The sequence below is a fragment of the Trachurus japonicus genome, chromosome 21, assembly GCF_045865225.1.
Source record: "Trachurus japonicus isolate A0001 chromosome 21, Traja_1.0".
NCBI classification, from domain to species: domain Eukaryota; kingdom Metazoa; phylum Chordata; class Actinopteri; order Carangiformes; family Carangidae; genus Trachurus; species Trachurus japonicus.
In genome coordinates this window covers 1351531-1378549 of record NC_140927.1, presented here as the reverse complement: position 1 = coordinate 1378549, position 27019 = coordinate 1351531, and the positions used below count along the sequence as shown (strand labels likewise).

At 40.2% G+C, this 27019-nt stretch overlaps 1 protein-coding gene across 28 annotated transcripts in view; it reads left to right on the top strand.

Annotated features, from left to right (window-relative positions):
• tns1b (tensin 1b) overlaps positions 1-12538 on the top strand; it is a 196900-nt gene extending 184362 nt beyond the window's left edge. For 14 of the 28 annotated variants that reach the window (XM_085764455.1, XM_085764442.1, XM_085764454.1 and 11 more), the window contains 10 exons: positions 1359-1445; positions 2515-2643; positions 3692-3784; positions 4640-4717; positions 5629-5697; positions 5817-5843; positions 6300-6468; positions 8419-8487; positions 8628-8657; positions 9555-12538. In XM_085764455.1, the coding sequence (XP_085620581.1) occupies positions 1359-1445; positions 2515-2643; positions 3692-3784; positions 4640-4717; positions 5629-5697; positions 5817-5843; positions 6300-6468; positions 8419-8487; positions 8628-8657; positions 9555-9693 (890 nt within the window). In that variant the 3' untranslated portion in view covers positions 9694-12538. The remainder of the gene's footprint in view (positions 1-1358; positions 1446-2514; positions 2644-3691; positions 3785-4639; positions 4718-5628; positions 5698-5816; positions 5844-6299; positions 6469-8418; positions 8488-8627; positions 8658-9554) is intronic. The other 14 variants (XM_085764453.1, XM_085764458.1, XM_085764451.1 and 11 more) reach the window with 1 other exon arrangement.
• Positions 12539-27019: the final 14481 nt, after the last annotated feature.

The window sequence follows — 27019 nt, the reverse complement described above, 5'->3', positions numbered from 1 at the left end:
GCTCACTTTTGAATCTCACTATGAAACATCCACATACCTCCATACTGCTCGTCCGTACTGACCCAAGTGTCCTGAAGCCGCAACATGAAAAACCTGTTTGGAAAAATTCTTCCGTGTTTACATCATACATCCAATGGTTTACAATGATGAACGAACATCTCGCAGAAAATCTCGCCCATGCGCACAAACATCAACAGAGCCACTGGGAGCTACTGTACTGCTACAACAAGGCTAAAATCAGAGATCAAATTAGTTTTTTCTGAACAACTTTCTCATGTGGCGGCTTCAGGACACTTGGGTCAGTGCAGACAAGGTATTTGGATGTTTCATAGTGTGTGTAAAGTGAGCTCTATCCGCCGCCATTATATGAAAATCCATTGCCAGCCGGACCCCCCTGGAACTCCAAAAGCATTTTGATAACTACGAAAGTTCTCCAAAGCCTTCCTTGGCATGACGGTGAGTAAAAATTTGGTGAATTATTGATTTTGGGTGAAGTATCCCTTTAAGATAAAAGGTCATGGTTGGTAGAAGTGGATGCTGAGGGGGCAGGACAGCCCAGTGTGTTGGCAGCTGCCTCCTTGTTTATGTTGCACTTTCAGAGTTGACAGCTGCAGCTCTTGCCACAGAAGAACCTGACCTACCTCACTTAGATTTGATGTTTCCTCTTAAATTTCCCAACTCCAACCAATTATTGATTTGATATTGGCGGGTTGTCTTGGTTTTGTGCAAAATAGAATCAGATCTTTAGAAACAGAGTTACAAATAATCTGTGTTTCCACTTAGTGGTGCTAAATAAAGCTGAGTTTGCTTCCAATTAAATCAACACTCTGCCTCTTGATTGGCTCCCTGGGGCCAGGCTTTGGTTGTGAAGAAAGTGTTTGCATTTCAATTTTGTGAAATCCTTCTTTGTCGAATAGCTTGAAAAATCAGCTCATGTTGGCGTAAACATGTTTTTCGCTACATTTGATTTGATTCACATGTTTTCATTAGTTGTTTTTAAATGAGCAATTTCAAATTCCATATAAAGCAGGTTAATGTAAACTCACCCAGTGATGCCATATGATGTGTGAACACACCATTTTTTAAACAAGACCATGAATGTGTCTGCACAAGAGCAGAGCATTAAAATACTTGGCAACACCATTATAAACTGACCTGACTGGTGTAATAACCAGATGTCGAAGCAGCATCACAACAACAAAATGTAATGAGTGTATATAAAGCTCTTTATAAAGCTCCAGGGTATATCATGTGTGCAGTGTAAGAATACCGTTGTAACTTGGCTGATCTGCTACTCTGGGATTTTCGCAGAGCACACAATATCCATTCCTGTGAGCTTGTCTTTGTTTTCATTGCAGATGGAAGTCCTGAGAGCAGGCTGAATGTCAAGTTTGTCCAGGACACATCCAAGTTCTGGTACAAACCAGACATTTCCAGGGAGCAAGGTAAGATCACACAGAGCATGATCCAAGATCCGATCCAATGGGGGAAAAAAAACAAAACATTTTTGTTTGTCTTACTGTATCTTCCCTGGTGTGGCACGGCTCTTTTCAGTGTGTGGATGGACAGTGCACTACACTGCAGAGATGGAGAACTGGGTCTCTACTTAAGGGAGTTCCCATGAAGCTTTTTAAGATGCGGTCAGGATGATTAAACCGCTGTTATTCAACCAGCTATGGTCGAATTTGAAGCCTCGGCGTTGAATTTCACACAAACAAGTCGGACGACACTCTGACACCGTCTCCTTCGCAGTAAACACACACGCGGTAATGAATATGCATGCGTATACAAACGTCCCCGCGCTTGTGTGTTTTGGTTGTGAGGTCAGCGGCTATTGGTTTCCCCCATCTGCATTCGCTCATGGCCTGCATTGGATTATATCATGTTAAACACAAGCACATGCTCAACTGCAATGACATCAGACACACACACACACACAGTTTATACTTAGTCCCATGCAGTCCCAGAAGGAAAGCCACACCAGATGTAGAGAATTAGGGAACATCTGCATGTGTTGCTCATCTCATCCATCTTCCTTCCTTAAACTGTCACATGTGGACGGGCCGAGGCATTGAACTAAATAGTGAAGTAATGGATCTGAAGCTTCCCTCCCTGAAACAATGGAGCTTCTGAGGCAAAGTGTAATGTTAGAAGTTGTACTTTAAATGTAATGCAGACTGACAGCAATTTTTAAAACAAAGTATCTCAACTCCTTTTGTCTTATTCTTTGATTTCTTTTTCACAAATTCACTTTCATCATCAAATGTGCTGACTTTTGTCCCTGCCTCTAAATCCCATCACCCAAATTTAACTAAGCACAGTATGGTACAATAATAAGCATACTGCTAATCAAGTATCACCCAAGAGGAATATTATTATCTATAGGAAAAAAAATACATCTGATAGCTGCTGAGACATTTCAGTCGGGACTAAAAGCGGTGGCCCTAATTAGCTTTGCCGCTGGCATGGTTAAAAATAAAGGCAGCTCATAACTGAATGCTTTCTGTGTTGCAGCTATCGGCCTGCTGAGGGAGAGGGAGCCCGGGGCCTTCGTTATTCGGGACAGTCACTCATTCAGAGGCGCTTACGGATTGGCCATGAAGGTGGCGTCGCCCCCACCCTCCGTTCACCAGAGCAAGAAAGGTACAGTAGAGGGCGGCAGGATGTTGTGTTTCATGATTGAATATCACAAAGCTGTTTAATGCCACAAGTATTTATTTGAGGTACTCCAGTGTTTAGTTTAAAGGGATAGTTTAACATTTTGGCAAATTAGCCCATTGCCATAATCCCTATAGTTTTAGGAGTAGGTTTGTTACCTTTAATCCCGGTGCAAACTATTTTTAAAACGGCGGAGCAGAGCAGAGAGCTGTTCAGAACTACGCTATACGGAGGCTAATGGGATTTCTTGGTTTCCCTCATCAAACTCATCAAATACACAATCCAACAACTCCAAAACGCTTTGGTGGACAAGTTGTGACCTGCACATTCACCACGCTATGAGATAATAATGGAATGTTACAAGACAGAGTTGTTTTCGAGGTAAATTCATGCAAAGTAGCTGATGCGCGTTCCTGTCAGGAAGTTTTCCGGCAAGCAGTCTCTTTTCGGCGTGACACCGGCTTTGTATTTACCTCGAAAACAACTCTGTCTCGTAACATTCCATTATTATCTCATAGCGTGGTGAATGTGCAGGTCACAACTTGTCCACCAGAGCGTTTTGGAGTTGTTGGATTGTGTATTTGATGAGTTTGATGAGGGAAACCAAGAAATCCCATTAGCCTCCGTAGTGTACAGTAGCTCTGAGCAGCTCACGGCTCTGCTCCGCCATTCTAAAAATAGCTTGCACCGACAAATAAAAGTAACAAACCTACTGCTATGACTATAGGGATTATGGCAATGGGCCAATTTGCCAAAATCTTGAACTATCCCTTTAATTGTTGCTATTCCTTGTTATGGTCTCAGGTGAGGGTGGAGACAGAATTAGAGTTGAGAAAAAAATCAAAAGTAAAGTCCTAGGGGTGCATTTTAATAATGTATCACCACATACATGTGTGCGGCGTTTCGGGCGAAACGCCTTTCATCAGACATTAGAGTTAATATCTTAATGCCAAAGGTATGAGGTCATGTCTCCAGGTTAATCACTTATGTTTAGACTAACCCCCTCTCCCCCCCTCGCTCTGCTTTGCCACAGGTGACATCACCAACGAGCTGGTGAGGCACTTCCTGATTGAGAGCAGCCCCAAAGGAGTGAAGCTGAAGGGTTGTCCCAACGAGCCTTACTTCGGTTAGTGAGCGACCAACCCTGCCCCACTCCCACCCTAGCTGGCCCCCTTTTTTTCCCCTTCTAAACCACACTCTCACATTTCAGCTCTACTGACAGCTTAGTCACATCAGTTAGTTCTTCTTCCTACGCGCCTGCATGTCCATGTGGCGTTCAAAGATCCACGCCACTTCCCATGTTCTGTAACGTCTAATCCTACTGTGGTATTAACTCAAAGTGATCTAACTCATGTTCTCCCTACTAATTACACTGGAAAGATGTATGACGTTTGTGTGTGTATGTTTTTGATTGCATGCACTGTTGCACTCGTATGCCAAATCCACAGTGGGGATGGCCGACCTCTGTAAACCTGTGTCGTGCTTCACCTTGTTTCCTCTTCCTCTCCCGTCCTCAGCTCGTAACTCTTTCCTCCTGCTGCGTGGTTTTGGTTTCATACTGAACAGACTGATACCAAACAGATGATGAAATCTGTTTGTTCCACAACACTAACACTGTAAATCTAACAGACCACATTCCTCCATATCTAACATGATAGATTAAGGGGTGTGTAAGTGTGGTATTAAAATATTGATACCGCTATGACTTTATTAATTACAGTAGATTTAATCATTTTGGCAAACACTGCGTTTTCTGTCATAAAACAGCATGTGCACTGTTAACATCTACATTGTGCAACAGTAATGATGCATGACGATGAGTGACTCTAATAACAAACACTTAACAGGTAACAGAATGGAAGTATTTATGAAGAAAGTGTAATCAGTTCACTTGGAAAGTCTGCCTGATTATCCCACAGTCTTAAATAATGCTGTATGTCTAAATCTGTGTTTTTGATTATGTCTTGTTTCTGTTCTGCAGGTTGTCTGTCTGCCCTGGTCTACCAACATGCCATCACACCACTCGCTCTGCCCTGCAAGCTCCTCATCCCTACCACAGGTCTGTGTATCCACTTGTTTGGACAAGTTGGACATTTTTTTTCAGTCTTGTTCATGAGTAATCTTCTTTTAAATTTCATTAATCAATATAACATAAAAAAGGCTCTGTTAAAACTGGGCCATATGTTGTGTTCCAATGCTTTTATTGACCATACTGGTTTGATTCAATAGAGGATCATAGCATGCAGCATGTTAAAATATATAATAATAGTGAACGGTAGCTGTGTATTAATGTGAACATATGTCAGCTTCTAAAGCCACAAACCTTCAAAATAATACTACAGTAAAACTACAATTTGTAGCATACTGTGTATTGTGATATTAAAATGGTTTTGATACAGTTGGTATAGAACAGTAGGCTACTGTACTGAAGCCAAGTTATCAGTATTAGTACCAGTATAGAAAATGTAAAAACAATACAGAGTCCTAATTACAACTTAAAAATATAAAACCATAAGGACATTCATCTAGACTGAGAGAGTGTGCAAACACTGAAGCATGAAATTGGCCTCATGTTTCAAAAGATTACAGCAAGACAGTGCAGGCTGTGTTGTGTGAATGCTACACAACTATTACCCAGCTACCCCATGATTTAAATTCATTCTGCTCTTGGTATTTCTCTTTGTAAATGTTTTTCTTTTGTAGCTAAGATTTAAAATCAATTACTCTAAATTATTAAATTGCAGGTGGATTTTCAGGATTTTCATGTGATTTAATCTTGATTTATAAAGTGTATATGTTCTCAAAACCTTATTGATCATTCTCTTCCAAACATATCATTGTGAAAATTACCACGATTAACCTTTATAATAGGAATAAAAAGAGGAAAGTGAAGCCCCAACGGAATCTGTGAGACAAATAAATTGAAATGTTTCCAAACTGCAAACCTTCCCTCTGTGTTGGTTTGTGCAGATCTCATTGAGGAGGTAGCAGAGGTCACGACGACAAATCCACTGGCTGAGCGTCTGAAACAAGGAGCAGGTAAAACATCAACTCAAATCCTCACAGTCCTCTCAATTCATACCCACTCAGTGTTACAAATACAATGATGAATCATCCCGTTTACTTATTCTGACATCAAGACGTCCTTGTCATCCCAGTGCAGAGTCTTCCTGCTGATTCCCATGGTAAAAAAAAAAAAAAAAATCTGTACAGTTTTATTTGGAAACCTACATCTGGAATGTGCATTCTGTGTCTGTCGTCCGTCTGTGTGCGTTGTTACCTGCACAAGGAAAAGAGATATGTTTAACAGCCCTGTTTAACAGAGTTCCCTCAGAAGTGTCTTCTTTAACAACAGCTCCCAGCTTCTCGTCTGTAACAGGCAGAATGTTTCATGTGGAATGATTTTGGATGGAGCCTCTCGAAAGCATGCTGTCTAATGACAAGACATTTTTGCATGAACAGGTCATTGACGACCGTGTTTCCCCTAAATAGTCATTAATAACATGTTACAGGATGCACTCGGGAGTCGATACAGCTTTTCAGAATTATCGCTGCATTGTCCATTGCCTGAAACCGTTTTGCCGTTTCCAATCTTAACATATGTATCACATCTGACTGAGACCATCTGCTTTCTTTCCCAGCATGCAATGTGCTCTACATAAACTCCGTGGAGATGGAGTCACTGACGGGCCCGCAGGCTGTTGCCAAGGCCATATCTGAGACACTGGCCGCCGCCTCTCCACCTACTGCCACCGTTGTGCACTTCAAGGTGTCTTCACAAGGCATCACGCTGACTGACAACCAGAGGAAGTAAGTCTGGATGCAGCTGCGCACCAACACTAACACACACACACTGTTGGATACGGTGAAGTGCATGGAGGCATAAACATCGCATGACATCTGGAGATTTGGCTGCAGATGTATTTGAACACTGAAGACATAAATTTGTTTTTGAAGGGCAAGTGTCAGCATGCGTCTGAACACACAGAGGCAGTGATAACTGTTTACACAGGATTAAAGGATCAAGGCCTTATTGTGTATCGCGGCATTTCAGCACTGTCGATCTAGCAGCTCAAATCTGCCTTCTATACTGTAGTGCAGGGGTCTTCAATGTTTTCCAGGCCTAGGACCCACAAATGACTGGAGGGATGAAGCAGATACCCCATACTTTATGTTATTATAAAATTATGTATTATATTAAACCGGGCCTAATACCATGTATAAACATACCCTGGATTCAAATACTAAGCTATTCAAACAAACATGTTTTTATTTTAAAGGCACAGTGAGTAGGGTTGTTGTGCCACTGTCATTTATAAACATACCATCTTATATCAACAAAGTCTGTCAACTGCATGATAATCATGCATACAAGCTATTCTAATTGACTTTTTTATTTAAGCATAAATGTGGAAACAAAATTGTATAATCAACCAAAAATTTCATGACCCCCCTGCAGTACCTCTGTGGATCCCCGAGGGGTCACGGACCCCCCGTTGAAGACCTCTGCTGTAGTGTAACATTATTGGAAAAATGAAAAAAATAAAAACATTAATATTTCACATGCCAACTTCAAACCCAGCCATAGCCCTTTGTTGCATTTATGCCCCCGATTCCTTGTCATTGATTTGCTATTGTCAGCATATAACAGAGAACTATAAATGAAATATAAATTTAAAGGGACAACGAGGAGTTTTGGAAAAGCGAAGCGTTTTCACACTACATTTATGAGCCTCCGCGCGCACCGTGAAATTCTTTGACCGGCACAAGACAGACTCATGTTTTCATTCATCAAGAATTAAAGTCAGAGGTTCGAAGACGATCACATACCGTCGTAGTTCCGACCATAAACGGCGATTCGGCGGCGTTATTCTCATGACTTGCCACGAAACTGAAAGTAAAGAAACGCTGGTCGGCTCGACCAGCATTTCCGCCACCACTAATAATAACAAAATAACGATAGAGACAAAACGATATATTCATCGAAAATGGGCCCATTAACAAGTGTGGGTAGCGTAGATTCATCCACATTAACGTGAGACTTTTTTATAACCAAATAGAAACTCCTCGTTGTCCCTTTAAACAACACATACAAATATTGGTTGATATGTCATATGACAATTCAGAAAAAAATACAAAGTAAAAAAAAAGTAGTTGTTATTTCCCACCTTGTCTGAGAATGATATTAGCGAAATTATTACAATTCATGAAATAATAATAAATGGTTTATTTACAGCCCAATGCACTACAACACATGCACTGCAAATGCTCACAACACAACCACATCCTGACAGATGACAATGGAAGTGTCATCACACTCAGAAGTGTTGAAGCCAGATGCTACTTAGTTGTTTTCCAAATGCGTCGAACAACAAGTGTAGTCCCAGCAGGTTCATCACCGTCCTCTGTCCCCCTGGAAACACTTAGTCTCTGCTACTTGCGGTGGGATTGCGTACACTATGTGGTTTTGTTGAGTTTTTTCAGCACGTGTTGTCAAATTTTTCCAAATGTGTTTGTGTTTTGTCTATTTTCATAATGTTTTCCTGAGTTTGCTTGTGGGGCCACCATGATTTTTTAGTTTCAGGCTGAAGTTAGTTTAATCATAATTGAACAAATGTTTATGCTCATTACAATCTGTGTCTTGAAATTACTGTAGTTATATGATGATTTTGATCAGCTGCTGGACTCAACAGTTTACTTAGAAAGAATCATCTTCAGCTGCACACAATGTTTTTAATCTGTTCATTTCATCTGTTATAGGATTTTCTTCCGGCGCCACTACCCCAACAACACTGTCACCTTCTGCGATATCGACCCTCAGGACAGAAAGTGAGTACAGAAACATGATATTTTGTTATTTTATTGGCTCATTTAAGCATGACTTCCAAGAATGAGGTAGCTACCTATCCTATATGTAATTTTACTTTCTTAATATATTAAAACTGACATCTTTATCTAATCTTTTTTAGGTGGAACAAGCCTGAGGGAGGCACAGCCAAGTAAGTAAACCCTCCAGCAGGCTTTTATCCAATATCATCGTCCTGTTGATTCTGATGTTCATCCATAAAAGCGGAGGCTAAAATAAGGATATAGATTTTGGTGTGATTATACTTTATACTTTATTTATTTCTCACGACCACACAAGTGGTATGGAGCAGGTTGTTTTAAATGCGGGAGCTCCAGTCACTTAAAGGCTATAGCTACAACATTTTCATCAAAACAATTCATTTTTCAAAAACATCCACAGAACGTCTCGGGGTGCCGAATAAATAATAATAATAAATTCATTTTACAGATTTTTTTTATAGAAGCCTATGTAAATAATTATTTTATAAATGTTGACCGGTCCAAAGTATGTAAATATTGACATCTGGTTACGTTGGCAACGTCGACATGATGAAATGATCTGCACCAACAGCATTAGTACGTTGATGTCACGTGAGGCGGAGCTCAGGGGCCACATCGTGATAACTCTGTGGAAAAATGGCATTGTGCTAATGCTAATGCTAACTAACAGTCAGCCGGTACTGTAACATTTCCGTTTGTCGGGTTCGTATGCAGGTGAGTTAGTGTGAAATGATTCAGATGTGTTTTCAGTCCGCTGTCAACACCGGAGCTGCTGCTTGTTGAATACGGTTAGCGTTAGCTTACCTGGCAACCAGTGCAATTGAAGGTTGGAGGAATTCAACTTGTAGCTAACAGGGGCGGTGCGTGGCGCAGTGGGTAAAGCGAATCCCGCGTCGGGCAGACCTTTCCTGCATGTCTTTCCCCCTCTCTCTGCCTCCCCCTTTCCTGTCTATCTCTACTGTGTAGCTACTATCAAATAAAATAAATATACTTAAAAAAAACAAACACACTTGTAGCTAACACCTTTAATTTCCAACTATGTCTTTCAGGCTGTTTGGCTTTGTGGCACGGAAGCAGGGAAGCACAACCGACAACGTCAGCCACCTCTTCGCCGAGATGGACCCTGACCAGCCCGCCAGCGCCATCGTCAACTTCGTCTTGAAGATGATCGGCTCGCAGAAACAATGAGAGCTATCAGCAAAACCCTGGCGCTTTATTTTTTTGAAATGCCTTTGGTTATTTTCTCTCCTTTTAACCACAGACACTTTCTGTTTCGGACAATTTAGCATTTTTGGTTTGACGTGCCACCTTATTTTTCCTGCTTTTTTTTTCTTTTACATTTAGGCAAAATCTGCGTGTTTGTGTGTATGCGGGTGTAAGCGAGTGACAGAGAGCAGGACGAAGAGTTTGCGTTGTGTGTTTGTGCGTACAGTATGCGGCTTGCAAGCATGTGCTTTTCTTCTTGGACGGACTCCAGAATGGACCAGAGGAAGTGCAGGATGGGGAGTGGCTGTGTGTGTGACGGTGGGACGGGAGGTTGACGTTAACCTCCCTGGCAGGGTAACTCATGAACGGAATGAGGGAATGACATTGTGTGTTGAAATGTTATTTTTTTAAGCAATTGTTTCATTTTTATTTTTTTAAAGAAGAAGTCAAGTTGTGTGATGTAAAGGTGGATTGTATATCTTATCAGGCTTTTGACTGGTCAACCAAAGATTTAAAAAAAAAAAAAAAAAAGTAGTCAGGGCGTGTATAGTGTGCCATTGTCAGACGGTTGGAAGTATTCTTTTGTAAAAACAAATATGGCTGCTTAATCCAAAAAAAAAAAAAAAAAAAAAATACTGAACTGTTTCTTTCTGTATGTACTGATACTGTAGGTCAATTCTGCACCGTCGCCATCTTGCAATCAGTGTTCTCGGACATTGTTGCAGCCAGGGGGAGGTCTGTGTAAATATTCTAGATTTATGCTTTATGAGTAGGACTGTTCTAGACGACATTTGGTGCCTGACTTTTTTTGTAATGCAGAGCTTTTTAAGAAAAAGAAGAACATAAAAAAAAAACTCATACAGGCCGTCTTAAAATATGCAAATACGCCAAAACTTTGACATAAGGTTGTTCTCCAAAATTCCACAGGTCCTTCCCTGTTCAATATAGTGTAGCTGAATATGCAACTTGTGTTATTCCTCGGATGTGTAGCCACAGTCTGACGAAATCTGCTGGACCTATTACTGTATCCACGTGAGCATCAGTAAGAAGTCGTGTTGGATGATCAGCAATCGATCGTCTCGATTGTTTTGGTCGGACAAGCTTCCTGTCTGCCTCCATCCTACGCTCAGTCCGTGCAGCACATCGCCACGCTATTTTGCTCACGACTGAAGGGCCCGGCGTTGTTTTGCGAGGACGACCTTCATATAAAAAAGTGTTGTCCTGCTACACAGCTCTTCAGTTTTTCTGCGTCGAAAGTTTCCGTCAATAGGGAGAAGCTCTTTGCGTCAGCCGGCCAAAACTGTTAACACCCACACCCTACCCAAAAGTAAGCTATACATATAAATATACATATATATAGATCTATATATATATATATATATTTTAAAAAAAACTTCCAAACAGTGACTTAAGATATTTATTTTTTTTGCTTTGTTGCTCTATGTTATCTTGTATACATGTATTATAAGGTATACACCAAGATTACTGAAAACAAGAAGAAAAAATTGCTTTTTATTTTGGCTAAAGTCAAGAAGCATTGACATATATAAGGTGTAAAGTGTGTGCATTTAAGTGTATCACTGTTGTTTTTGAATGTTTTTTTTCACAGCATTACTTCCTTTTGTTAACATTTGTGTTTTCTAGGGGAGGCGTTTTTGTTGTTGTTGTTTTTGTTTGTTTGTTTGTCTGTTTGTTTGTTTTCTTTTTTTTTTCTTTTGTATGAAAGATTGTTGTTACTGAAGTCCAAATTGGAGTTATCCCTAAAGCGATGCCACCAAGATTGTTTTATTAACTTAAACCTGCCTAGAAAAGACATTGTCCAATTTTAGCACTTAAATGTTTCAAGTATTTTCAGTGTGTTTCTGCAAAAAGACAAAATCGGACATTGACGGACGCATTTCACGTCCCCATTGCATGTGTGGAGGGAAACTTGCTGGTTCCTCTCTCTCTGCAATGTGTGGACTGGTCCTTGTATGAAAAATGATAACGTTCAGACGGGAGCTGCTGCCCCCTTGTGGTGTAGAGTGATCATTGCAACAGAACCGCTTTTATTCTAATACAGTGTTTTAGCTGTGATTGTGGCAGGTCAGAGGGTAAATGTTTGAGGTAAATTCGATTTCTGAGAAAATTAAACTAAAACAACATTAATTTTTCAATAACTGTAACCCTGATTCCTGTGCTAATTTTCTTAGCAAATTAGATATGTTTATTTTACAGTCCTATTCAATCTCATTTTTTGTATGCCCGACACACAAGGATCATTTGGCAGCATGATATAAAATAGTTAGATGAGGCTTAGTTTGGCGGTCTACACTGAGTCAAATGTACTTCTTCACAAATAAAAAAAATATACAGCACTTACAGGGCTTTTATATCTGACTAGAATGTTTCATTATTTATTAGCAAGAGCCTGCACGCCCAAGTCAGCTTGTTACCATAACTCTGCTGACTGTAATCTGTACACAATATCCTCAAGTCTTACTCAACCATTCTCAGAAAGATGCCCATAGGTAGTAATCATCAGGTTTTGGATTTTCATGTAACGACTGTGTCTTGACTCAAATCATAAAAGACAAAACAATCTATATTTTTGCCTGTTGAGAAAAGAGGACTTCATCGTCTTCGAACTGAATGTTAGCCATTTGTTTGCCAAGATGGAAACTCCAGTAGCATCTGCCCACTTTGACAGATTAGTCTGGACTGTAGAATATGTGTGAATGAGCTACTATGCCTGTATAGAGCTTTGTCATTTTTGGTTTGCTACATTGTATGGCTTTTACTATTTCTGATGGAAAAAAACACATTAAAAAGCAGTACAAATCAAAAACGTATGCAAATGTTGGTTTTTCTTGGTGTCAAACATGTATTTCACCTTGTTGTTATTCTAACTGTGGGGAATTGTAGGTTTGAGGTTAGTTTGCAATTATGTGTGTGCAATAAAACTCCTCCTGATCTCAGAGTTTAAATATTTACAAAAGATGAGTATTTTTCGATGCCAAACTATGAAACTGTTTGAGGAACCAATCCCACGCTCTTCATTTGAGTCTGAGTCAGAGGCTCAGTCCCAATGTGTGTTTCTGGTAAATCCTGAGGCTTAGAGCTGTCCCACTGCCAAACCATCCAGGTCATGAAGACTTTCTCGTTGTAAGCACAGATGGGTGTACCTGCTGGGTACCACTGCACACTGCAACACCGATGTTTCGCTCCTTAAATCCCAGAACATCTTGGGGTGGTGGAGCAGCCACTCCCTGCAGCTGGCCCTCACACTTTCTATACATCTGCATTTCTGCAGACTTTGCCTGAGGGGATTGCCCAAAGTTCATAGCAGTTACCATTGGTTGCCCATTTTGGCCTGGAAGTGCAAAAAACAGCCATTTACCAAAAAATAATGAGACAGAAAAAGGATCCTTAACAAGCATGTGATGTGATCAAACTTATTATTTATACAATGAGTAAAGGGAAGGTAGTATATAAGCTTAAAACCAGTAAACCCACACCGACAACTGATGGCAACATATTTTACTTTTCACATTTTAAACCCGTACGGCCTCTCATACTCAGTCACTTACCATCTGTGGTGATTGATGGCTCAGGCCTCAGGGGACATTGGGATTAGGCCTGAGGCAGGAATGGTACATTTAAATGTACAAGACTCATTATGGCCCCCTGGCCACCCACCCACTATGCTCCCAAGGTTGATGTGATTACTGTAGGAGATATGATACCGGAAATATATGTACTTATGTTAAGTCATTTAATATTACAGTATAGTAATATTGTGCAGTTTTGTCATCTTTACTAAAAAACAATATTTTCCAGGCCTTTTCTTGAAAATTGCATATCCATAATAAAAATGAGTATATCTCTGCAACCACAAGGTCTATTTGAATACTTTTGGTGTCATAGTAAAGGGAAAAAATTAGAAATTGCTGAGATTTTCAGTATAGGCTATGTTACTGGTGAAGAGTAAATGAAAATGACACAGCGAAAATTAAATATATTTAATGTTCGCCCCCAAAAAATCGTATTTTGGATGAGTGTCCTTCAGAATGATGCTGCTAAAGCTCAAAACCTATCAAATGATTGTACAGTGTATGAATATCATCTCTCTAGTGGTTGATTCTGATAAAGTGAAGCAGTACAAAATTATTGAGATTTTACTACAAAATATTCAGGCGAACTTTCCAAAATGTCCATTTTTGGCACAGCTTAGAACCACCTGCCACTATAAACCATTGTTTAATCTTTATTTTCACACAATTAGCATAAACTAACTGAATAAGAATCAACTGGGACTAAATAGCTACTTTCTAGGCCCTCTGTGTTCTATTCCTCTGCGTAATGCACTGAGAGCTGCTTATTTGGCTGCAGTTACGCCTGGCTCTATCTCTGCAGCGGATTGGTTGATTCGAGTGAGTGATTGACAGCTCATTCGAACCGTTAGAGCCAACAGAATGAGGCGTGATTGAAAGTAGGCCTACTGGCAGCCAATCAGAATCAGCAGAATCCTGATATGTGACGTGCAGGCTGTCCGGACCGATTTAGATGTAACACCGGTCAAAGTTCAAACTGGAAATATTGTGGATTTACTCATGAAACTTTTCACGGCAAAACAAGAGTACAGCCTGTCTGAACACGAGAAGAAGAAGAAGAAGAAGAAGAAGAAGAAGAAGAAGAAGAAGAAGAAGAAGAAAACAGCAAAGGTAAGAGGACTTACAACCATTTTTTGGCGAAGCAGTGTCTGTGTTTGCTAGACTTTGCTTGTTTTTGGCTTCTCTCTGCCATGCTGCTGTGTAGCCGCCTGCTATGTATCGTTATTTGCTTGCTTTTGGCTTCTCTCTGCCATGCTATGCTGCTGTGTAACCGCTGTGCTATGTATCGTTCTTTGCTCGCTTTTGGCTTCTCTGCCGTGCTTCTGTGTAGCTTCTGTGTAGCCGCCGTGCTATGTATCGTTCCAATCTTTGTAGCCGGCTCTTTCATATGCGGTAGCTGATGTGTTTTGCATAATGTACAGTAGTATACGAGCCAGAAATGTGGCGACTGGGTCCACACATGTGCTTCATGAAGTTTGATGTTTAGTTGTTTATTTGAGTGTTGTTTGAGCTGTGATTACATGTTGTAGGCCAGCAAACTGCTGTTTAATTTGATGTAAAATATACCTAATAGACCTATATTCTTTAAAGGGATAGTTCACCCAAAATTCAAATTTCACTCATTATCTACTCACCCTCATGTCAACTAAGAGCTGTGAGAATTTTCAGAGTCCTCCGTGCCTTCTCTGAGTTACGGGGGGGTCCGTGCAGCAGTATTTGTAATGGTTGTCAATGGATACCAACTTTCTTCATCCAAAAAGACACACCAAAAAACATCCAAATACCTCCATACTGCTCGTCTGTAATGTCCCTCTTGTATTGAAGCCCCGACATGAGAAATTGTTCCGAAAAACGTTAAATAAGTCTATATTTTAAGCTTGTTTGTAGCGGAAGCTCCCAGTGTCTCGGTTCACTGCTCTTCCTGTGTCAGTGCAAATCACGCTGGCGGAACAATTTTTTTGGTGTGTCTTTTTGGACAAAGAAAGTTGGTATCCATCGACAACCATTATATGGACAAATACTGCTGCACGGACCCCCCTGTAACTCAGAGAAGGCACGGAGAACTCTGAAAATTCTCACAGCTCTTAGTCGACATGAGGGTGAGTAGATAATGAGTGAAATTTGAATTTTGGGTGAACTATCCCTTTAATAATTAGTGCAGAGGCTCTGTGGTTGTTCTGTATGTCTGCCCCCCCCCCCTCCGACCCCGCCAATCCCCCAATTGGGGGATGCCTGGGGTTTAGCAGGTTTAATGGCTCAATTAACTGTGCAGTCATATCAGTTACTTTTTAGGTGCAATGTTTTCCTGCATGCTGTTCAGGGTTGACGTTTAAACCCCCAATGAGACATTCAATGCAAATGAAAAGTAAAAGTGGGTTCCTCCCTTTGGTATATTGGTAAGCCATCCCTTTTTTTTAAACTACCCTTCCTAACCAAAACTGTTACCACCAGAATGCATGGTTGGTTGTGCGAGTTTGTTTTCCTGTCAAGAACCTCAAGTCCTTTCAAATTTTGATGGCTCTAAGAAAAAATGGTGGAAGTAGTTTGAGGTTGAAACAACCCAGCAGATGTTTCTACAACCTCAATCATAGCAATAAGTCAGACCGGTCATGTCAGCCATTTCTGTAATGGTCATAGTGTTATGAGTTGTGGGGGATGGAGACAAACTATTTTCTCATTTTATTTGGAGAGCTTGACAGAACTGCAGTGTTGATTAAACCAACCCTGTGGTGGTGAGTCATAACTTCTTTGGAGTATGATCACTGGCACAAACATGTTATTTAGGTGCTAAATGTGGAAATGCATTTTAAGCCAGTGATACCATGGTGACTGCATAAAGGAAGGGATCACAGTTTACTTTTTTGTAGGTTTACTTACCTTGCAAATATAGACATATATGTAGAAAGGATGTGGAAAGATCCCAGCTTCCTGTTGGAGAACATTCAGTTCATTTATAGGGCAGGAGAAGTAACTATGGCTTCAGGCATTGTGATTTAGGGGATGGGACATTCCTCAGTCATAGTCATACCTCAGGTTTAACAATAAAATAGCAGCAACAAATGACTTTTTCTATTCAAATGCATCGCCAAGTCTGGCATCAACTATGGAGATCATTGGTAGTGCAATCTTCTGACATCATTGCTTCAGACTATAAAAGTTTGAAATTGTTATAATAAAATTTTATGGACAGCAATTTTCTGTACCCTTACCAGCTCAATAAAGCGATGAAAAAATGCAGACATTTAAAATGAGCAGGCTGCAGGAATGTGACACTATAAACATTTCTCTGAACATTGTCATTCATTTTATTTCAATGATGTCATTAAGGCAGATTTTTCCCTTGACTTCAGAGCTCCAAACTTATAAAAACTAAAGGAATCAAAAGCCTGGGGATATTTAGAAATAGAGACAATATAAGAGATTATTTAAGAATAGAGACAATATAAAAGATGATTTAAGAATGAAAATAATTGAAAGGATTGTACATCATCCATCCATCACCTATACACCATCTGTGCATGGTCTGTGGGGATCACAATGAAATTACAACATTTCAAATTTGTGGTGCAGTGAGATACTTGGTAGGAGAGGGTAGGTAATGTTGCAATAGGAAGTAATTAAAAACGCCCTGGCTGCAAATTCTCTTAGAAGCCTTGTTTTGCCAAGTCTAAAAATGTTGAAGATGTCATCAAAGTGTCAAATGTCATTTAAGCCTGCACAAGAAAGCAAAAATATATAGAAGTGAAGACTTACACATCAACATTTCACTCATCCATTAACAGAAGAGCCACTGGAACCACATCTCACAACTTTTTCTTGTTTTGATTTGTTTGTTGATGCTTTTATTTTTACGTATTTATCTATTTTTGAAACAATTTTTGAATTCCCTTGTTATCTTGTTATGTTATCACATTGTTCAAAGATTTTTGCTTTATTTAAGTGTTTGGTGGACATTTGGGTAGTCTGGTTTATGTGTAGCTGCAATAATACATCTGGCCACTTGATGCCAATGTTTCCTTTCAGTCAAAACAAAGCCAGCGAGGTTGCCTGCCGTTAATCCACTGACATTTGTCCAAATGAGTTTACACTTGCAACTGTACGTGCACGTGCATTTATCTGATCTCTGCCTTCAACAGTGAATTCTATATTGAGATACATCTTTATTTAATGTACGTGTGTATGTAGATCTTGCAACTATTTATTTTACCAGTGTTGCTGGTTAAAAGCTGGTTCTATATTATAACTCAATCTCAGTGCTGATGTGTGGGTCAGTAAAGTAAAACAGACACGTATATTTTAATTGATTTAAATGTGACAACTACTGCAAATGACATGAGATATGACTGTTGTAATCCATAGACCATGCTTGCATGTGTCTCTCATGGAACAGCATGTCTTCCTCCTCAGAATTCACTGAATGTACTTTTACAAGCAAAAAAAAAACAAAAAAAACGGCAAACCTTTAGTTCATGGGAAAATGTAACAACTCCACTGGAAGTCCTGTGTAATGCTTCCTGAGAGGAGGATTACAATCTTTTCATCTTCCTTACACCATGGAATAGAGTTGTGACTCTGGAAAATGGTAATTTGTTCTCCACAGGGGGTCCAGAGGACAAGATGGGGGGAATTAGATGGTCTGTTTGGGGGCAGAGGACGGATGACAGGGGGATAATCCCTTTTAATCTGTTTGCCTTTATGTACTATTTTGCCTGCTAGTTTCTCCTCTTTACTCCGTGGCTCTGATTTTGACACCTTTCTTTCATATTCTTGACTTGAGGCTCGGCTCTTCGGACAGACAGTTCCTAAACGCCTGTGGACTAATTAGCTCCACACCCAAACCCATCTCGCCAAACCTGTCTTGTCTGATTCTGGACCCAGTCTTCCTTTGCTGCTTAGCCGGAGGTCTAACTTTACCTGACGCCGTTCTTGTCTGATCAGTGTCATTCTGCCATGTAAAGACTGACATTATTTAACCATACTATATGGATGGGCTTCCCATATCCATATTCACATGAATTAAGTTGCTTGTACTACATGAATCAAGGTGGTGTCAGCCCATCAAAGGCGTTATGTTGTAATATAAGATGACTCGGTGCAGACACTGTTTTCTCTAGACTTAAGATGGATAAGATGGTTTCCTGCTTAAAGGCCCTATATTGTAGAGAGGGAAATTTCCATGTCTGTCTTTTTTTTAATACAAAGAAGGTCTCTGTGCTGTATAAACATTGTGCAAGTATCAAAGTAAGTGTGCAATCCATGGACAGAATGCACACACACAGCCCATATTCCAAAACGGAGCCTTAAAATGAGCTGTCAGGGTCTCTGTAACGTTGTGGTGTCACAACAAATCAGTCACGCCCACATGGACCCACCACCCAACCTTGCAGGATTTGGTTTCTGTGTGTTCTGTGAGTGTTTACTGCTATATCTTATATCATATCACTCACTAACAGCCAGCCAATCAGAAGAGGGAATCTGTATGTAGCCTTTTTCCAGCTTAAAACTAAAGTTTTTCATAATTTTGCGATATGACAGACATGATGCACATTATATAAACACTTTATTTGAAAGACATTTGTGCATATGATGGAGATCCATATTTTGTAAAACAAGAAGTTTACCAACACACTCATTTACTAGGAGGGAAAATCTGGAAATCAATATTATGTCTGGCTGGCAGAGCATGGTAATTGGACCAGAGCAACAGGTGTCACATTTCTTGCTACAGCCTGTTGCCTATTGTCACACATGGAAACATGTCACCATTTGGAGCAAGAAGAGTGTCAGACCTCCTGCTTCCAATTGAATACACTGAGAAGTCAGTTTACACTGTACCAGATGGAGTGTAATTCCTCAGAGCAGAAAGCAATTGTATAAACTGCATGCACTACACTGTGTTCATCCTATGATGCAATACAATATATGAAAAACAACAGATAAATACATTAGAGAATAACCTGAAAGCTGAGTCCCTTTGTCAATAAAAAGCAAGCTGATCTGGCAAGGACTCAAGCAGATGACATGCAGATCTCTGCAGCTAGCTATATTTGAAGCCATAAAAAGAGATTTATTATGTTGACATCTTGTTTGTGGCTACTTTTACCCACCGGCATATGTAAGGAACTAAGAAAAATACTGTATCTGTGTATGTGTGGATATGTGAATTTGTGGGCCTGTGTGTGTATATGTACGTGAGTGTTTTCCGGAGTCATGAGTGACTGTCCATCCTGTGACCGGTACGTGTGACTCACTCTTATTCCAAATGTTTCCGTCTTGGCGCCTCAAAGGCAAAACCATCAGAGTGCTGTCACCATCTGGACAGTAAAGGCCCTCCTGGCCTGCCCGCCTCATGTCCCTGACTCAAAGGCTTTAACTAAAAATACTACCTTCAGGATGTTATTGCAGAAAGCACTAATACATGACTGGCCTGGATTCTTCTGAATCTGGCTCTTGATGTTTTTCTGTCTCCGTATACCGTAAGCAACAAAGGTGATTTTGCTCACACACACATCATTCACTAGTAATCATGTAGTCAAACTGTCTCTTAATGTAGGTATGCAATGGCTTTGAAGAAAGCCACTTCCTGGAGAATGAAAGGCGGTTGTGGGTTCATGAAACTAAATGTTTCCCTCAGAAGTTAATGAAGACTAAAACATAAGTTTAAAAAAAAGTGAATATTTCTTGTGTGCATCAGTTTAATATCAAATAAATGCTGAGTGATGCATCTGGTGTGTGGCGCTGGTAGGACATCATTGGTTTTCATTACAATGATGCAGCAGCAAAGTGATGCTCCACAGTCTGTCTCATCTAAAGGTGAATAGGGTAAAAAAAATTTAAATAAAAGATATCACCATGAAACTTCCCAAATCAATCACTTAGATTAGGACAGATATTTTTTGAATTACAAGTTTTGTCAAATGTTATGTTTAAATATGTAAATGAGGCATTATCTGATGAAATATGCACTAATTTGCATACATTTCCCGAACCGAAATCTGAAAAAAAAGCCCCTTTCAAAATTCTTGTTTTATTTTGTTGACACATTAGATTCAGAGGTTTACAGAAGGGATGTTGGATATCTCTTTTAATCACTCTGTAATTAAATCTCAGAAAATACTGTCACCAGCCCTAAAAAATCCAAGTTTTTAGGAATAAAATGTTGTATAAGTCAGGCTGTGAATTATATATCAACAGATACCTTCAGAATATAGACAGGAATGAAAGTGGAAGGTTTGGTGTCTCTAAGTGCTGCTGAAGTTGAGATTTCTACCTCAGAGTCTGAGGAAAAACTCATTTTGAGAAAACAGCCTTTAAAGACTTGTACTGTAAAATTCCATAGATTGTTAATGTCAATTGTACTTTTACGATTGGTTGCGGATACAGAGGAGATGACAAGTTTTGGAGCCTACACAGTATGCCACAGTAGCATATTAACTTTTGGTGAATTTAGGAGATGTCTGATGAAAGAGACAAAATGAAGTAAAATAAGCACCTTAATGTGGATTTTCCACCATTTATTTTGACTTTTCTAAAAGAATACATGTTAAGGAAGAAAAATAGCCAAAATTGATCTGTGCATGAAAAAACTGTGTTTTTGCCTGTCTCGCCTAAAGATAACCTGTGTAGAGGACCAATCGTAATTGTGACAACAATACTATGATGATGTTAACAAGGGATTTACTGACCATCAACAGCTTTCTTGCATACTGAGGTCCCATCCTCATATAGTGAAAGTGGAGGGATCACACCTGAACAAAGCCTCAGTGGCTGACCTCACTGAGCAGACAGGAAGCAAAGCACATATGAAGAAAATAACATAGAGTTATCAGCCTTTTCCTTGAGTTTGCCTGAAGCTGGATGTAGTACAGGCCACAGCGTCACCACAGATGCTCCATACTCAAAGTCTGCTTTCGGTTAGAGATTCAAGGTAGTTTAAATATTAAATATAACGACTTTATCTAAGTACGTAACATGATACTGGTTAAAGCATTACCTCTGACACTGCAAATGACTGTATATAGTTGGGGTCAATTACCCCCCGCCTCTCTCTGGTCACTGGGTACATGTCAAACACGTGCCAGTAAAAACAGGCTAGGTGAAACAGGTCAAAGGTCAACTTTAGCAGGGGCCGGCCCCCTCTGTCCAAATGAGGACAGAATGCGGCAGGGGGGACGAAAGCCACCTGATATCTCCAGCAGAGGGAGAGTCGGTTGCATAAGGGGAAAAAAAACACACCTGTTTCATTTTCACATGCTTCTTCTCTAAACAGGTGGCGTGAAAAATGTAGCATTTTATGAGGAAACTGGCTTTAGGAAAGACAGTGTAGGCTGGATGGATGTGTGTTTGTGTTCACTTTGCTCCTGTTAGGATTCCACTTCTTTTTCTTTTTCTTTTTTTTGCATTTGCACAGCAGCTCTGTTGGCACAACAATATCCATTTTTTGCACTTGTACATTTTTGTAATTTCTTACTTGCAGAAAAAACTAGTTAAGTGTCATAGTCGTAGCATTTCAGCCATTTCTGTCTTGCAGAAAGAAAGAAAAAAAACTCTTACTAGTTTTCAAATTAGTCTTTTTTTCTCCATTGTGACCAAGTAAATAGCTGGACTGAAAACACCAGAGTCAACACATCCAGCTTTTTCCTGGACTGTCATTGTTGAGTTTAGTGAAGCCAGGTATCCAGAGAGAGCCTGACTAAGCTTAACTCACTTCCTGATACATGGCTCTGGGGCACAAATCCTAGGCCAGTACTTTATATAGCTTGTTTTATCCCACTCAGTGAATGTCCAACCACATGGAAGAATGTGCAGCCGAATTTTTGGAGGAATGTGGTAAACCACACTCGTTTAGTAAAATGGTCAGGGGTGGAAAGAGTAATGGAAAACTGCCCTCCAGCAAAAGTACAGTTACTTTATTTCCTGAGTAAAGAAATTTTAGCTAAATAAAAATTAAATTACACATGTAAAAATCAAATGAAATAAAGAACACCTTTAGGCAACAGGATCTCGCCATGTCTGCAGCTAACAAACTTGCATTAGCTCTTTACTTACCAGTCTTGCCCTACTTTTTTTTTTTTTTTTTTGCAGAGGTGCAATAATGCTTTCATATCGCCAATAACGACATCATCCTAATTTCATTGCATTTTTGCGAACTTTCTGTCCTTTTCACAAACATCTAAGCCTGGCTGGCCCAGTTGCAATCACACCCTGTTACTCTGCCAGTAAACTTTTGCATTTATGACATGCATCTGTTAGCGTGTCAGCTGAGTGCTGAGTGTCAGCCTACACAGGACCGTGAGCAGCGCGTTAGCAGAGCAGCAGCTCCATGTGTCCACACTAGAGCCGTTCAGGCACAGTGTTAAGTAGTAGGTCATCCACAGTTTGGAAGAGTTCGGAGTCCAATGCATAAACACGTTATGTGCATAAAACTATGCCGTTAAAATACACTTAGGGTTACGAAACAGAAAAAATGTGAAGTGGTCTTTGCAGGCAGCTGGACTGATTACAATGGATGTTTATCTGTACTGGTGAACAACTTGGCTGAAACACAGTAGAGACTGGTGACATCCAGAAATGCAGGAAGACGGGCTGCTCAGGTTACTGCAGCACTCACTGTTTGTGCTACGGCACTCAAAAATATATTTTCTGGGAATGAGTAAAAATAATACTTTATTTAATGAGTGAAATTTTATTGAGATTAACTGGAAACAATAATGTCCGAACCAAAATTTTCGGACAAGACATGCAAGCCATGTTTGGAGCTCTGTGATGCAGATGGTCAAACAGTTATTTATTATTTCTGTAATTTTTCATTTTTCTTATCTAAGTTTCCAATGCACAAATTGTGAAACTGCAACTGCTTTGACACATTGTTGACTGTTGTCATGGTGATCATCAGCCCTAGAGGCTGCAGAGACACCATGCAGCTTCCTCTATAAAGCAGCTGTGGATTTGTTACATTTTTTGCTCCATTCTCAAAATGTTTATGATAATTTAATGTGACTTTTGCTTTAAGTGCAATAACCAAAAAAATACTTTAAAAAATCTCTTGAGAACAAGATTGTTCATTTTGCAGGTCTTAAAATAAATAGAACAACAAACACAAACTCTCACGCAGTCATTTTGTTTCTTATACTGTAGCTCAAATTTGTTGAATTATTAATTTACACTCTAACTCTTGTTGTAAAAGATGATTTCATCATCACTGGTTTATTGTATCTATGGGAGAAGAGGCTGTCCTCCTGATGGGTTTTATGGCAGCACTGATGGCTCCAATGAGGCAAGACAGCAAGCAGAGATGGATGTGATTGTAACCTGAGCCAGCTCCGTCCCAAGCTGCTCTGACTGAACGGTGTAAGTAACTAAAAAATGGCCACTGGAACATCTCCACATACAGAGACAGTCTGAATTCTTTACCAACATGTTAAAATGGACAAGTGTTACGTTAAATAATGATGTTTGGTGCACAGTCAGTGCAGTGTATGACTTTGAATCCCACCACAAATTTCCTCAAAGCTCTTCAGTTCCCATCCTTAGCCCAGCAGCCCCACCCCTCACCCCACTCCGCCCCGGCCAATCAACACATCCCAGAGGCCTGTAACAGATGGCTGCAGGGGTCACCATGGGTTAGCTGGGGTGTAGGGAGGGGGATGGCTAAGGTTAGGCTGGGGCACAGGGGAGTTTGGGATTGTTGTGACATGGCCCGCTCTGCCTGTCAGTATGCAGGTGGATGAGTAGCATGTGGCCATGTGGCATTCACCGCCCCCCCCTCGACCCCCCGTCCCTGGCCCACTCTCCTAAAGTCAGGGCTTTGATTGCAGGTCAAGAAGCCAGGATGGAGGGATTCAGTGGTCATCACAGACCAACCCCCAAGAATCTACGTTTGGCTTACTCAGCACCCCCTCGCACCTGCTCTGGAAAAGTGTGCAGTTAAGCCACGGAGGGGGAACGACCAAAGTAAACACAGGGCTCAGGAAAAGGACTGATGAAACTGGTCACCGTGGTACCATGATTAATCTGCCCCCTTTAACCCCCAAGACCTCTGACCCTTTTGATTTATTAAATATCCATATTAACTTGTTTTGGATGTTATTGGGGCATTTTTTGCTGAGCCCATTGTTTAAAAACAGTGAAACAGAAATAGAGGCCATGTACACTTATAAACACATTTATGTTTCAAATGTTCTTATAACTTCAGACACCTGTAGAACCTAGTGCATTTGCAGGATTACTTTAGTCATTTATTTTTTATTTATTTAGTAATTTTGGTCTTTGATATGAATTGCAATTAAATCCTCAGAGGATGAATCCTAGTGACCATCTCTTGACCTTTACTTTCCATGGCCCTATTCAAGGTCCTAATTAGCTACATGTAGTGTGCTGGTATGCTTATTGACAGACTTTACTAGTATAGACATTACACTGCAAAAACTCAAAATCTTACCAAGAATATTTGTCTTATTTCTAGTCAAAATGTCATTATACTTGTTTCAAGCATATTGTCACTTAAAATAATGTGACAGTCAGTCAAGTTATTCCAAGCACAAAAAACATAAACATTGTGTTACCATAGTTTACTCTCAGTATGTTAGCGTTATCATTTTGACCATTTTAGCATGCTAATGTTAGCATTTAGCATAAAGTACACCAAGCCATTATTGGAATATTATGTTGTTTAAAATATTTGAATAAATGTGCTGTGAAGAGCTAAGACGAATGGAGCTATGTGGGTTTGTGAGCACTTCAAAACTTAAAGTGAGAGTACAAAATACATCATTAAGTAAAAAGGAAAATGTATCAATGAATGAATTAATCAATCAATCAATCAATAAATGGCTGCTAGTCAAGGATTTTTTGTACATTGAGAAACAGCAGCAGTGAGTACAGAGCACTTGCATCTATTAGTCATGGTAGAGAGCCAGATCAGGTGATATTTATTACAGTGTTAGCTTAGTTTGAGGGCTGTTTTGTCTGACACAAATGGCAAATGTTAAAAAGCACAGGAGAACACAGGACGAGCAGGGCAGCACGTTCACATTGCTAATAGCTACCACACATAGCTGGTTAGTACTGTAGACATCAGGGAGTGTCAAATCTACCACATAGTTTCCAACTGTGAAAGTGTGATATAGTTACTCTAAACATATCAAGGTTAAAATCACAGTAAATTGTCTGTCCCTCTAGTTCTCATCCATAATCATCTTTAGAATGCATTTTCTATAAAGGCCCTTTCCTCAGTTGAACACATGGTGTAATTTGGTCACTCCTTCCATAAACTTCTATGGGAGCTAAAGTGTGGGGTTTGCCCAAAGTAGTCTGCACTGTAAATAATTACCTTACAGACTGGGATAACATTTTTGGGCTATTACATATTATATATGTTTAAGCTTTATCAGTGAGAAGTTTTAAAGACATGTGATTAATAGTTTCCAAAAGGTCTGTCCAAGCCTGTAACTGTACCGTTTCTAATAAAACAAGATTAGAAGTTTGTAGTGTTGATGCCAAAATGGCCTAACCTCTTTAGGCAGACTTAGCAGGCTAGGATCCAGATTCCTCGATTACAGTTGGAGATGAGGGGAGGAAAATACAAAAAAGAAAGTAGTGAACAGTGGAAGAACAAGAGCCGGGCATATTGGTTTCATAGCTGGAAAGCAAACACTGAACCTCTCATCTTGCCTACAAAGCGTCTAGACTCCCATCACCGCCCAGTCCAGAACCAAAGCTTGAACTTGTATCCAACCCTACCTACGCGGGCATCCTGTCTGCCCCTCCCTGCAGCCTGTCCATCATGCCTTCAAGCATACCAACCCCCCTTCCCTATAGTCCAAATCCCACAGTGCCCGGCCCACTTTACACTGATCATAGGTTTTCATTCTTTCCAGTGTTAGGCCGTGCCACGACGGGGCCAGGCTACTGATACTGTTTAAGTCCAAACCTGGACAATTTTCTGACTGGACACAAAAGACAGTGATGTCTGGGTTTTATAATCCATGCATAAAAAGACTAAATATAACAGGGTTATGCATACAGTACACTACAGATTAGGGGTGTACCAGCCAATGCACTATTATTCAAGTTCAGATTCGGGCTTAGGGTTCACACTAGAGATTTCCGCCGAGCTAGTTGGCTAATTTCCGCCGAGCTAGCCTGCTAATTTCCACTTTAGCTCTCGGCTAACTACAGACAATTGGACTCAAGTCATAGGGACTCGGACTCGAGTCAACTCGAGTCGCAAATTTAACGACTTGCGACTCGACTCGACTTGGAAGGCAAAGACTTGAGACTCGACTCGGACTTGGGAGACAATGGCTCCAGACTCGACTCGACTTGAGACAAGATGACTCAGACGACTTGTAGGCCTGTTTTTTTCATTGTACATTCATATCTATGGAGCGAGTAAGCTCGGTGCTGGCTGCCATGTGGTGTTGCCATGTTTTTACGTTCAGTGGCAGCGTGACGGTAGGAAACCACGGAAACTCAACAATATAGCATATATATATATATATATTTTTTTTTTTTTACCGTAAAAAAAAAAAGAGAGAGAGAGAGAGAAGATGAACGTAACGTGGGACGAAAGTAACAAAGCGATTTTCTCCGAGCACATATCTAACTTTGTCAGCATGTACATCATGTATAACCTAACAGAAAAAAATCTTGAGGTTACGTCTGACTTTGACCGAGTTACATTCAAGAACCAGCTGTTTTCAATGACTGAAAGT